This window comes from Budorcas taxicolor, chromosome 10 (assembly GCF_023091745.1).
Source record: "Budorcas taxicolor isolate Tak-1 chromosome 10, Takin1.1, whole genome shotgun sequence".
Lineage (NCBI taxonomy): Eukaryota > Metazoa > Chordata > Mammalia > Artiodactyla > Bovidae > Budorcas > Budorcas taxicolor.
The window spans coordinates 80,921,695-80,934,931 of record NC_068919.1 but is presented as its reverse complement, the minus strand read 5'-3'; the positions used below and the strand labels follow the sequence as shown (position 1 = coordinate 80,934,931).

At 39.3% G+C, this 13,237-nt stretch overlaps 1 protein-coding gene across 3 annotated transcripts in view; it reads right to left on the bottom strand.

Moving 5' to 3' along the window:
• Positions 1-1,905: 1,905 nt before the first annotated feature.
• Positions 1,906-13,237, bottom strand: part of PCNX1 (pecanex 1) — a 177,988-nt gene continuing 166,656 nt past the window's right edge. For all 3 annotated transcript variants that reach the window (XM_052647207.1, XM_052647205.1, XM_052647206.1), the window contains 6 exons: positions 8,721-8,951; positions 7,584-7,858; positions 6,087-6,292; positions 3,090-3,532; positions 2,537-2,677; positions 1,906-2,357 (listed from right to left, as the gene is read on the bottom strand). In XM_052647207.1, the coding sequence (XP_052503167.1) occupies positions 2,217-2,357; positions 2,537-2,677; positions 3,090-3,532; positions 6,087-6,292; positions 7,584-7,858; positions 8,721-8,951 (1,437 nt within the window). In that variant the 3' untranslated portion in view covers positions 1,906-2,216. The remainder of the gene's footprint in view (positions 2,358-2,536; positions 2,678-3,089; positions 3,533-6,086; positions 6,293-7,583; positions 7,859-8,720; positions 8,952-13,237) is intronic.

Here is a 13,237-nt window from a genome sequence, read left to right as displayed (position 1 = left end):
TAGCTCACTCTCCTCCAAGGGCGTATGGGACAGGGTTAAGTAAGACACGTATAATCAGTTTAATTACTGAAAGTGTGTATATTTCTCTATTATAGTTTAGGTCAAATTATTAAGACATGAATCCTTCCTTAATTATCAATACTTCCCCAGATGCAATTATTAGAAAAGCATTATGATTTTAAAAAGACTGCAAGTTTTAGACTTAAAAAATAAGAACAGGGCTCCTTTTAGGATTCCTAATTAATAAAATTACTGAAAGATAACAAAATTCAATTTGTTTTGAGAAACAGGGTACCTTTATATAAAGGTTTAATAAATTATTTGATGAAAAGTTTCTCAACAATAAGTTTTGCAGTGTGTGAAGTCTGGAAACATCAACACGAGGCACACTGGCTCCTGAATAACCACAAAAATTTTAAATTGGAAAAAGGAAAGAAAAAAAGGTTTTGGAGTGAAAATGCAATCATATGGTATATATTAGCTGTTTACTTCCTTAGTTTCCATTCCTTCTACTGAAGTGTCATGCTATACTGTAAGATCTACATTAGAATTACCAAGATCTCCTTCTGTCTCAGAAAGATAACTTCAAACCCACACTGCTCAACAGAGTAGCCACTAAGCACATGTGGCCAGCAAGTACCTGAAATACGGCTAGTTCCACATGCTGAAATTGGAATACTCTGGATATAACAGATCATATAAAATGTATGACTGAAATTAACTTCATCTGCTTCTTTTTACTTTTCATTCACGGGGGCAGAAAGATGGCTGCTCCTAAATGCTCACACGTACAGTCTTCTTTGGAGTGTCACACAAAATGTGAAAAGTTTTCTGAAGGATTTAAAAAGTGCCATATGTTGAAAATGAAATCTAAACTGCAGTTCCCACCTAGACCAACTGTAAATTTGAGTTATATATTTCCCTGAATACATACATTAAAAAAAAAACAATAAAATTTAAGTTATGAGACAACATATGAGTTAAGTCAATTTCATCACAGATATAAATATTCCAAATTACAGCTACACACTATAAATCACTGGAAATAAAATTCAAGTCACAGAACAAGAAGAGAGGAGGAAAAGAAAAGGCAAAGCTATTAAAGTGGGATATAACGATAAGAACGGCAGCATCTGGATAATTCTGTTTGAAAAAACTTTACTTGATTGACTGAACTGCATGTGAATGACTTCAAGAGCTAAGAACTCTTTAAAGGCAATCAATCCTTTCTTTAAATTCCTGGACATTTCATCTTCTTTGAAAAGCAAAAAGCATTTTTCTTCCCAGAACTGACCCCAGCAGAACTTGCTCAGGTGGGAGAAGCAGGGTGGCCGGGGTGCTCCTGGTGCTGGAGCCCATCTGAAGTGTGGACACGGAAGCTGGCAGGAGTGTTCACAGGACCGAGTCACTGACTACTGGCTTTGGGAAACACCAGCGATGAAGCCACGTGTATCTTGAGATGGAGTATTCATTTGAAAGGAAACAACTGGTGGACTGGCATGAAGTACAGACTACTAAAGAAGAGTGGGCAGCGCTGTTCCTGCTACGTATGTTTATAAGGAAAGGGAAGGGGTTTATCCCAAAGGCAATTTAAATAATGTCATTTTATTTTTATATATAAATAAATGTTCTGAGAAATCTCAGACTTTAGTGCATTGTAAAAAATTAGTGCAGTTTTTTTTTCATTAAAGTTTTTAGCGCTCAAGGAATAAGATAAATCTATGTCTGTTCATAGTCTCTTTCACTGTACATTAAACTTTTATACTGCTATGTGTCAAACTGAAGGTTTCTACACTTGTTTTTAAAAATCAAGGTAAATGGATTTCATATTTTATGACAAAACATGGCAATTATTTTTGGCAAAGAAATTAGAAAAATATGAGATTGTAGTTTAGAAATCAAGAATTTGTTGATTTAAAGCATAGGCAATGCATAGGAAAAAACTTTTAAGGATGTATTTTAACAGAACTTTATCCTTCATGCAAAATGTTTTCTCAGCAGCTAACTTAAAAAAATATTTCAGCTTTATTTGGGGATGGAGACAGTGATGGGAGTCAGGGTGAAGGAGAGGTGCTTAACCTAGCCCACTCTATGTTCAAGTCTCTCCTACAGGATCAAAGTGATAACTGCAGGCATCTTCTGCTCTCTCCTCTTTTTTTTTTTCCCCAACATCTTGGAATTTTGAGGGAAAAGAAATGAAGTTATAAAACATTGGCTCACACTTCAGCCCCAAGTTCTAGTACCCCAGTTTCAATTACAGTCACATATTTATCTTCAATCTGGACCAGAAGTACTGTCTTGTCGATGTGGGATCTAGTACCTGGATCTCTGCTGCAAGGCACCCATCGGTGAATCACCTAATAATTTAGAACAAAACAAGCAGTTAGTGGCAGAGACCTTGAATACACTCACAGACTCTACCCTTAACGATTAGAGGCAGTAATTCAGTTTGATAATTAAGCATAAGTACATAAATCAGCTAAAAACATGCATACAGGCTCCAAAAAGTCAGGGCACCAGCTTCAGAAGAACTTACATGGCCTTCCATGCCCTCCTGAGGACTCCAGTCCTTCCAGCTGTTCCTCCCAGCTTTTAACCGAATACCCTCATCAGGCCACTGCAGCTCTTTCCTTTTTGACAGGTTGATCCCATCCAGAATTTGACCGGGATCCACAATCTACATTGTAAATAAATATGAATCATTTCCAATTCATTATTTCCTTGAAGATGAATAATTATATAATTCCAAACAAAATTTCTTTCACAGTACTCTTTGTGTCCACATTCTCCATGGCCTATAATGCAATAAAAAACAAACTCAACAGCCATGTGAGTTCCTTTTAGCCTCCCGGGAGACCTTACTGCCATGGCCACGTAACCATGGCTGAAGAGGGAACAAATATCACCAGTGAAAAACTGCTTGCTTTCAGTTTTTACATTGGCAGAGACTTTTTTTGCAACATTCACAAATGTTCTTCCTTCAGACTAAGTAGTCTAAGGTGTGTTTTCACAGGAGTCCTTCACTCAAAACACAAGAAATCAAAACTGGGAAGGAGAAACAGTGGAAGAAGAGCGCTGGGCTTACTCACTTGGACTCTGTAAATCACCTCCCCCTTTTTGGCATGGGAGTTATTGGCAGGGCTTGAGGTGCTGCCGGGCTGCATGTCAGTGGCACAGCTCTGGCCGCCGTCAGTCCCGAGAAAGCCCACGAGGGTGTGATGCTTGCAGGCGGGGATGCTTTGGCTGGAGCTGCTGGAGGAAGGCAAGCCATGCGGCACACAGGCTTGGCCACTCTGACTAGAGGGTTCCATCTGGTTCACCATAGAGAGGCGGGACTGGATGGATGACGGCAAGTTGCGAAGCGATATCTGGCTGGTGGAGGAGCGCCGACAAGGCACAAATCCCGTGGTGGACATCCGGAGAGATGAGTGTCGGCTGCTGTAGCAGTAAGAGGACTGGCTGGCTACGGAGGCTCGGGCGGGGGACTGCCGGACCAGGCCGGACTGCACGGAGTGAGAGCTGTGGCTAGTGCCTGGGGAGGGAGAGACAGCAGCAGTGCTCACTCTGAGTGGAATGATGCAAGCACAGTCGCTTCTTTTGTAGTTTCTAGGACTTTCTCCCTTAAGCCTCTCACCATAAATTAGCTGGTCAATTTACTGAATTTAACATTTATACCTGAAAATTTTAAAGTTGTCGAAAAGAAATAAATATCTGAGATCTTTTTTCTCATGTGGTTCGTATAATTTTCATTTGCTGAAGCTTTTTAAAATCCAAATTCTGGGCCATATGAAAAACACAATTAGGTAATCTACAAGAAATAGCGGGATTTAGGGTTGAGATAAATCCTAAAATTTCTTTCACTCAAATATTTCAGAATAACACGAGTACCTCTTTAATACATCAGAGATGAAATAGTTCATGGAAATGAGACAGTGAGAAATATTTATTAAGGATCTATTATGTGGCAAGCTCTGTAACTACTATTTCTCAAAGTCGAGTATTAATGCCCTTTCAATCTACTGCAATGACAAGTTATACTACCTACAGAAGAACAGAGAGGCATCACTGCAGTATGCCTGTGTATTAGGGATCACTGCTGAATATGATCAATGATACTGAATAGCAGGTTCTTCTGTGTCCTTTATTCTAATGGCTTGACAGAATTCTTCAGATTTGTGAAGAGTGATGTGAAGATTATTAGAAAATTATTATTAATTATACTGAAAAATAATTACATGTGCTTTTAATGTGAAAATTAAAAAGAGCTAATCAATGTTAAGAGAAGAAGGTACATTTAAAGTAGCACACTGAAAAAAAAATAAAATAAAATAAAGTAGCACACTGGCAGTTTTAGATTTCCACTCAAAAGGTAAAGAAGAACAAACAAAATGTTGATCACACACCTATTTAGAGTCTTAACAATTTCAGTGCCGTTACCTTTTTTTTAATTGAAGTAAGTGGTTTAAAATTTAATCTGATCCATGTTCAACAGTGGGGAAAAGGACAATGCCATCTGGGAATGGATGAAATCTGGCTTGCATACCAGGTAAGATTATGGCTCTCATGTAAAAGGCAAATTAGTAAAATAATACCTTCCTTTGGGATAAGGAAAATTTTCTTAAATAGGATACAGAACGTGTTAATCATAAAGGGAAAGATTAGTAAATTGCTCTATACAAAAATAAAGAACTTCTCATTAAAACAAGACAAGCCCACTCTTCACAGAAGAGAAGAGAGAACCAAGATACAGAATGGGAAGAGCTATCTTTGGCACAGAAAACTGACAAAAAGCTCAATCCAGAATATACAAATATAAACAGGAAGAAGATATGGACTTTCCTAGTGGTCCAGTGCTCAAGAATCCTCCTACCAGTGCAGGGGACAAGGGTTTGATCCCTGGTCAAGGAAGATCCCACATGCCCTGGAACAACTAAGCCCTTGAGTCACAACTCTGAAGCCCACGCACCCTAGAGCTCTGCTCTGCAACAAGAGAAGCCACAGCAATGCGAAGCTGCTGCTAAGTCGCTTCAGTTGTGTCCGACTCTGTGTGACCCCATAGGTGGCAGCCCACCAGGCTCCGCCATCTCTGGGATTCTCCAGGCAAGAACACTGGAGTGGGCTGCCATTTCCTTCTCCAATGCATGAAAGAGAAAAGTGAAAGTGAAGTCGCTCTGTCGTGTCCGACTCTTAGCGACCCCATGGACTGCAGCCTACCAGGCTCCTCTGTCCATGGATTTTCCAGGCAAGAGTACTAGAGTGGGGTGCCATTGCCTTCTCTAGGTGCACTGCAAACTGGAAAGTAGCTACCACTTGCCACAACTAGAGAAAGCTCACACGGAGCAACAAAGATCCAGCGCAGACAAAGATAAATTCATTTTTTAAAAAAATCTTAAAGATAAATAAGAAAAAAATAACCAAATAGAAAAAAGGGCAAGAGACTTAATATGACTCCAGAAAGAAGAGATGATAAACTCAAAAGTGTCCAACCACAGGTATTACAGCAATGCAAATGAAAACAATGGAACTAAAGACCACCCCCTTCTCCTGTCTCTCTGAGAGAGCAGGGAGCAGAGCTGGGAACGATGATACTCAAAGCTGGACATTCCTATGTACGACTGGTCAGAGTACCAACTGGTTTAAAAAAGAAAGTCTAGAAAGATTTTTGGAATTTTATATCATGAGTCGTAAATATCTACACAAACTTTGATTTGATTTCATTTCTTAAGTTTCCAGCCCAAGAAAAGAATAAGAGATTATAATATAACGATTTATATACAAAGTTACAATACTCAGAAGAAATCAAATCATTGTTCAATGGGAGAGAAGTTACATAAATTATATTAGTTATGTATGATTAGCCTTTAAAAATGGTACTTTCAAAGAAAGGCTATTTTTACATATTATATATTTATATACATAAAATGATTAATATAGACAGGTAGGATAACGGCCCACTGGGAATCAAATAACACATTCTGCTTACATATTTCCAAGTAGGTAATGTGTCATCCTCTTTACACACACATACTACCTGAACCCCACAGCTGAGGGACTGACATCTCACACATAATTTTGGTTCAGATTACCTAGGGTTGGAGGGTGGGACGTGGCGGGCGGATGAAGTCCTGCTCCGGGTGCCTGGCCTGGGTTTCCAGTGCTTCCTTGGGATGCACTGCTGTGGGGATCGTTGGCAGTTGTCGCACTGTTACTGGTGCTGGAGGGTCCGCCTCCTGTATCAGAATCTTCGATATTGCCACCACTGTTACATCCGGCTCCACAACCTTTCCTTAACCTAGGAACAAACACCAGGGTAGGAGGCACTCCCCCAAGATCACTTCAAGATAGTTATTTCTTCCTCTCCCTAGATATTCTAAACATTTAATGCTACTTATGCTCACCTTTGAAAGTCTTCATGGAGCAATCAACATCAGGAAGCGAAAGACTTCTATGTTTTCATATTGGCCTCTTAAATTCACTGACTCCATTCTTAACTGACTTCACTTTTATACACTCTATCACCTTTCCTACATCATAATGAAGAACTGCACATAATAACGTGTTCCATTAAGATCTCAGCTGGAAATAGAATTCTTGCCACTGTATACAACCCACAAGAACCTAATTGATGTAAATTAAATCTAATTTATGCTGTAGCAAACTGAAGAGAGCTGCTGTAATAATTTTTCTTCTTTTGTTTTAAAGTGTAAAGTTTAAACTGTCTCAGTTTGGCACTGAAAATCCTGCACCCCATTAAACTACTCAGTCCTGAGCAAACAAGGCAATTTCAACACAACACCTATTTTTTTAAGACAAAACTTCTTTGAACACTATCCTGGTTTGTGTTTTTCCTCCTGTTTGAATAGGGGTTGATGTTAGAATGGTGAAATTTTACTGTAATGCTGGAAGAATTTTAAAGCACCTGTTTTAGAGTTCATTGCTCGAGTCCCGTTTTTCTTAAGTTCTGATATTTAAAGATCTGAACAACACTTGATCTGCAATTTTTCTTTATCACCCATCAAATTATGATGTTCCTATACCACACGTCAGAATTTACCAGACAAAAGGCAGAGGAAACAATTCATGTGCATACTTGGGGACATTACAGATTTGAGACTTGAGTGCTCCTTGTTCAAATGGCAGCAGTATCTCTGCATTGCGCAAGGAGGAGCTTCAACATGGACAGCGTGCTCCCCCTACTGCTCAAATGGAACTCAAAAAGAAGGGAATCAGCTTGCCCAAGTTTCTTTGCTTTTTCTCTAGTTTGCCCTGTTTGCTGACCCACACATTCTAATAGCAACAACGCTGCAGTAGAGTTTAAAAACAATTAGAGAGGGAATTATTCAAGATTCTATTAAATGCTAGAGCAGTGGTTCCTGACCATAGTTGTGCGTTAGATTTATCTAGTAAGAGTTTAAAGATATGCATGCTCAGATTCTACTTCCTAAAGCTCAGCTGTAACGAGTTTTTACTGTACCATGCCAGCTGCATTTTTCCTAAAGCGTTCCAGGTGACACTTATGTACAAGGTACAAATTAGGTGGGTCAGGACACACCACTGCTGGAAAAGGCAGCCCCAAGGCTCACCTGTGCCAGGTTGACACGACGAAGTTTCTGATATTTCCCAAGCTGATGGGTCCCCCAAGAATTTCTTTAAGCTGCTCATGGCTGTCAGAGTAAGAAGTTGTCAGGGGTGAGACAAAGATAGGGTAGCCAATAGGTTGATCACAGGATGAGTTTATCATGTTTCTCAGCGCTTGCTTGGCATTCTGGATGCTACCTCTCTCTGGGTTACGGTTACGCAGGAAAACAAGCTCCTGCTGCTGCCCTGCCCAAAGACCTCGGACACACTCCTTATTCACCTGAAAATCAGAACACACAGGAAGTAGGTTAAGGGGCTAAGAATAAAATTTATATAAATAGAAGGGTAGCAGTGGGAGGGATATGAAAGATATTACAATAACCAGCTGTGAAAAGCAGGAAACAAATATAAGTAGGTCACATCTGAATGGGAGTGAACCACTTCCCACCGTCATTAGGTTGTTAAATAATAAGCACCTACAGAGCTCTTCCCTTTGCTGTCTTGTAAAAATACCAAGTAAAATGTAGTCTATTTAGTTTTCTAAATTGGTGAAGCACTGAATGCTATAACTGAGATAACAGATATTTCTGACAGAAATGAGAGGTAACAAGTAGAGTTGAAAGGATATTTGTGATTTCGTCGGGGGGGGGGGCGTGTTGATTCGATGAAGAAACAAGTAAAACATTTCAAACTATCAAAATAAAATTTCAGAGATTATGCCTCCTACAGTCTTGAGATGTTTAAAAAAACAACAAAACAAACCAACCAAAAAAACAGGTCAGAACGAACCATTTACAGTGAGCTAGCAAGTACAAGTTATAGCATTATTTTGCAACCTAGGAATCAATCATGTTAGCAATACAGGGCTGACATTTTCAGAAGAGATGTTGCCCAAACAGGCAAGAGACTGCCAAAACAGAAATAAGGAAAGGCTTTTAGGCTTCACGGCACATGAGGAAACTTCAGAAGACAGAGTACGTTACTGACAAAATAAATTATTAAGTGCTTATAAACAATAACCGTCAACGTGGTGCGGCTGTATGCTTTTGTTTCCTGTAAAGAACTCCATGACTTTTAGAAGTCTGGATGAGGCTCTCTGAGTCTCACTGCTTTCAGAGGCAGACAGGTGCTCCAAGCCTTACTTTAATGACCCTGAAGCTCAGGTGGCGTCTGTTGAGCATGATAATCTTGTACTCGTTGGTGCCATCGTCCATGACGTGCCGCAGAGCGAGCAGGGAGGGCGAGTTGGCGAGCACCGCACTCCGCCACGCAGGGTCCCCTTCGTGGGCGATGACGAGGTTCTTCTCGTGCGATACAATGGCTTCGTAGAGCACAGTGGGGTCATCGTATTCATCCGGAGAAGTGAAATGGTCCTATAGACAGAGATAAAGATAGACCTATATTTCTAGGAAAATTAGAGAATGACTTCCAAGACAATGAAAGCCTCTGTAAAACTAGTTGCTAAATTACAAGTCTTAAAAACTGGCTTATGTATTTCATTATCAGCATGTGTCAGTATTAGCAGAGGTAAATGATTGATTCGTAAATTTATCCAGATTAGGAATTAGCTCATTACTGCTCTACTACTTCTGCAAATTCCTCAATTCAACCCTACCTGTCCTCTAAGTGTTATTAGCTAAACCATTTTTATTTCCAATTTATCTATATTTTGTTTACCTCATTCAATTTGGTTTGCATATCTTCATTTTTTTTTTCCTGTTAAAGGATTATCTCACCTTTAACGCTACATAAAAGGTCTCTAAACTATGTTTCTTTTTAACTAGGTGCTTTTCACTTAAAGTCTCATCTCTAGTATGATAATAATATACAATTTTTATCCTGCCTCTCATCTAGTTAAGATAAGGCTCAAAACTATGAGCTTGGAGGACAAATTAAGGGTCCTAAGTCCTAGAGAAGCTAGGTCTTCTTGATCTTAGCAACTACTCATTTACTTGGTAAGTTGTTATTTAATATCTACCACATGCAAGACTGTGTGGCAGATAGCTTGGATGGAACAACGGAATATATGGAATGTATCAACACTTCCCATTCAGAAACCCCTAAACTAACAGGGGATACAGGATATAAACCCCAATATTCATAGCACAATTTGGAATTTCTGAAATGGTATGTTATTCAGGAAACACAAATACTATACTAGCTGCCTTCATATTTATAGTTAAGAGGCTGATACATTTTTACACCCAGGTAAAGTAACTCATTTGTGCTCAGGCCAGCTGACTGGAGTGTGTGCTATCGGGAGGTGAGACGGTGAGAGCAAGAGGGTGATATCCCCAAAGATGCACCTCCAAGTCGGGAGGACCACCAACATGAGGATAACGGAAGTCTTCACGTACATGTGGGTACATAGTGTACAAAGTTCTCCAACACATGATCTTACCTAACTCTTAAAACAATGTTGTCAAGAAGGTTGAGCAGATAATGCCAGCATTTTACAAATTTGGAAACTGAAGCTCAAAGAGGCTTAAGCTGGGAAAGATTGAGGGCAGGAGGAGAAGGGGGTGACAGAGGATGAGATGGTTGGATCACATAACTGACTCAATGGATGTAAGTTTGAGCAAATTCCAGGCAATAGTGAAGGACAGAGAAGCCTGCAGTCCATGGGGTCACAAAGAGTCTGACATGACTTAGTGGCTGAACAACGAGGTTTAGAAAATTAGTATATGATTGTAGTGCCAGAACTTGAATACATTTTTTGAGCATTTTTTCATTCTGACATAAGATGCTCTCTTTCAGCAAGATACTCACTTAAGGAAGAAATGACATCCTTGGATTAGTAGTATTTGTACAATTATTTGAATAGAAAATAAAAGTGCAGAGACAAGCAATAAACACATTCTCAGTAAAATGGACACAAAGTCTGAAATCATTAGGCATGCCAAAAGCGGAGAATGTTCCATCCTGTCCAAGTACGTATTTTCATTGGGCTTAAAATGGTTGAATGAATATGTAAACTTCTATGTACATCATTCAGCAGTGTTTTACTGATAAATATTTGAAACAAGCAGAATGTCCATGAAGAGAGAAAGAGCTGAATAAACAGAGTAAAAATTACACTCTGGAAAACTAGTCATAAAAAAAAAAAATGAAATGCCTCTACAGGTGCTGACTTAGAAAGGTGTCCGCATTATACTAACTGGAAAAAAGCTTGACCCAGATTAATTTACACAGCATGATTACATTTTTAAAAAGGAAAATATGTATAAATGTAGTTGAAAATGCCTGAATGAACTTGGGGAAAGCAGAAAAGATGGGCATCCAATTACTGGCAGTGACTGCTTCCTGGAGTATTGTATGATGGGATGGGATGACAGAAGATGCTTGCTCTTGGGAGATTACTTTTCATTGTTTTCTATTAGTTTTCAAATAAATAAAAAAAGAGACAATGTTTCCAATTCTAGGAAAGGTTTTCAGAAGCATTTTAGAAATACACTTGAGAAGTTATGAGAAGATGCACAGGAAATATTATTTGTTGAAAACAATGCAACTCATATAACATTCACTGGCTGCCAAGTACTGTGCTAAGCAATGAGGATATAAAGATTACTAAGACGCTATCACTGTCCTCAAGGAGATCACAGGTTGTTAACATTTTCATTATATATCTCCTGTAAACCAAGCTAGACTTTAATTGGTGTATTTTAGCTATAACAACCATGTAAACTCCCTTAAAGAGACTAGTGGGAAAAAAAAAATAAGGAAGTAAGCTGTTTTACAAAATGATTAGAGGACAAGAGAGAACACATCAAAAGGTGATTTACTTAATTTCTCTGAGTTTTGGCTCATCTTCAGCTACAAAACTGTGAGTAAAATAAATCTCTGGGCTGTGGGTGATTATGTGGATGAAAACACTGATAGATACATTACAGAACACTGTAAAATTAAATATTACACAGATAACAGTTTTAATTTCTAAAGTGAAACATATAACAGATTGCAGAATTAAAAATTAAAAAGCACCCTATCAGAGACTGTGTCTGAAACAAAGGTTAACAGAAATTTTAAGTATTTAGCTCTCTGGAAACAGAATCTTTTTAAAAAACAATCAGTTGAGGTATAATTTACACATAATAAATTGTACCCATTTTTTTTTAATTGCACCCATTTTAAGAGTACAGTCAGACGCACTTTGACAAATGTGTAAACCCGTATTAACCACTGCTACAGTCTAAATATAGACTATTTCTGTCATTTCCAAGTTCCTTCCTGCCCTCTGGCATTCAATCCCCACATCCCAAGCAATCACTGATCTGCTTTCTGTCACTACAGATTAGTTTGGCCTGTTTTAAATTTTACCTAAATAAAATAATACAATATGCACTCTTTTTACGTCTGGCTTCCCTTGTTCTGTATAATATTTGATATTCATTCTTCCTGTGGCATCTAACAGTAGATCATTTATATTTATTGCTATGTAATATTCTATCTGTTGATGAACACTGGAGTTATCTGCAGCTTTGTGCTCTTGGGACTAGAACTGCCATGCACACGTGTAAGTCTTTGGGTGGACATATGCTTTCATTCTCTTGGGTAAATATGTGGGAATGGACTTGCTAGGTCACATGCGAAGTAGTATACATGTGTAGATAGTGAAGTCACTCAGTCATGTCCGACTCTTTGCGACCCCATGGACAGTAGCCAACTAGGCTCCTCCGTTCATGGGATTTTCCAGGCAAGAATACTGGAGTGGGTTGCCATTTAATACTTTAACATAGAAGCCTTTTGTGGATTTTCCTGAGTACAAATGAACTTTGGAGATGAACAGTACTTATTTACACATCTATCTTTTCCTGGCCTGAGAGTCTCTCACCAGCAACCCCCTGTCTGGTCAAAGTCATGCTCACTGAATGGCTGCTGCTTGTTACTTCACAGGTCAATCTCACTGTTCTCCAAGGTGTACGGGGATCTCAGAACTTGTCCAGGTTGCACCTGTGTTCTCACCTTCTCCCCTCCCTCAGCACTTCATGGCCTTGGGTTCCCATGTGCACCTCCTTACCCCTTCCCAATCTGTCACTGTTGCTGTCAGTCACGGCTAATGATGACAGTGTGTTGTACTCAACTGTGTTGGGCCCGATTATAAGGTAGAGAACCATTGTCACAGGCTAAAAATACATGTAAGGAAATGGACTGGAAGCACCAGGCAAGAGCACTTGTAGGGATAGACAGGGATCAGAAAATACGGAGAGTCTGTGCCTCAGTTTCCTCTCTGCCAGATGGAGATAAAATACCTGTCATGATGTTTAGAATTAAAGATGTCTGTCAGGAGCTATTAGATAATTATGCTACATAAAAGAGTATTTCATACATAGCAGAAACACAATACCTTCTGAGAAACTGTTAAGTTTTAAAAACATTTAAATATGAAATCATTATCCTTTTCTTTAAAATACACTGGATTTTGTCTTGAAACTCTAAAGCCAGTCTGATGATGGACAATTCTGTTGCTGCTGTTCAGTCGCTAAGCAGTGTCTGACCCTGTGACCCACGGACTGCAGCACACCAGGCCTCCCTGTCCCTTGCTACCTCCTGGAGTTTGCCCAAGTTCATGGCTATTGAGTGGGTCATGCCATCCAACCATCTCATCCTCTGCCGCCCTCTTCTCCTTGATCCCAAATATTTTTTTCCCCATCATCCCCAA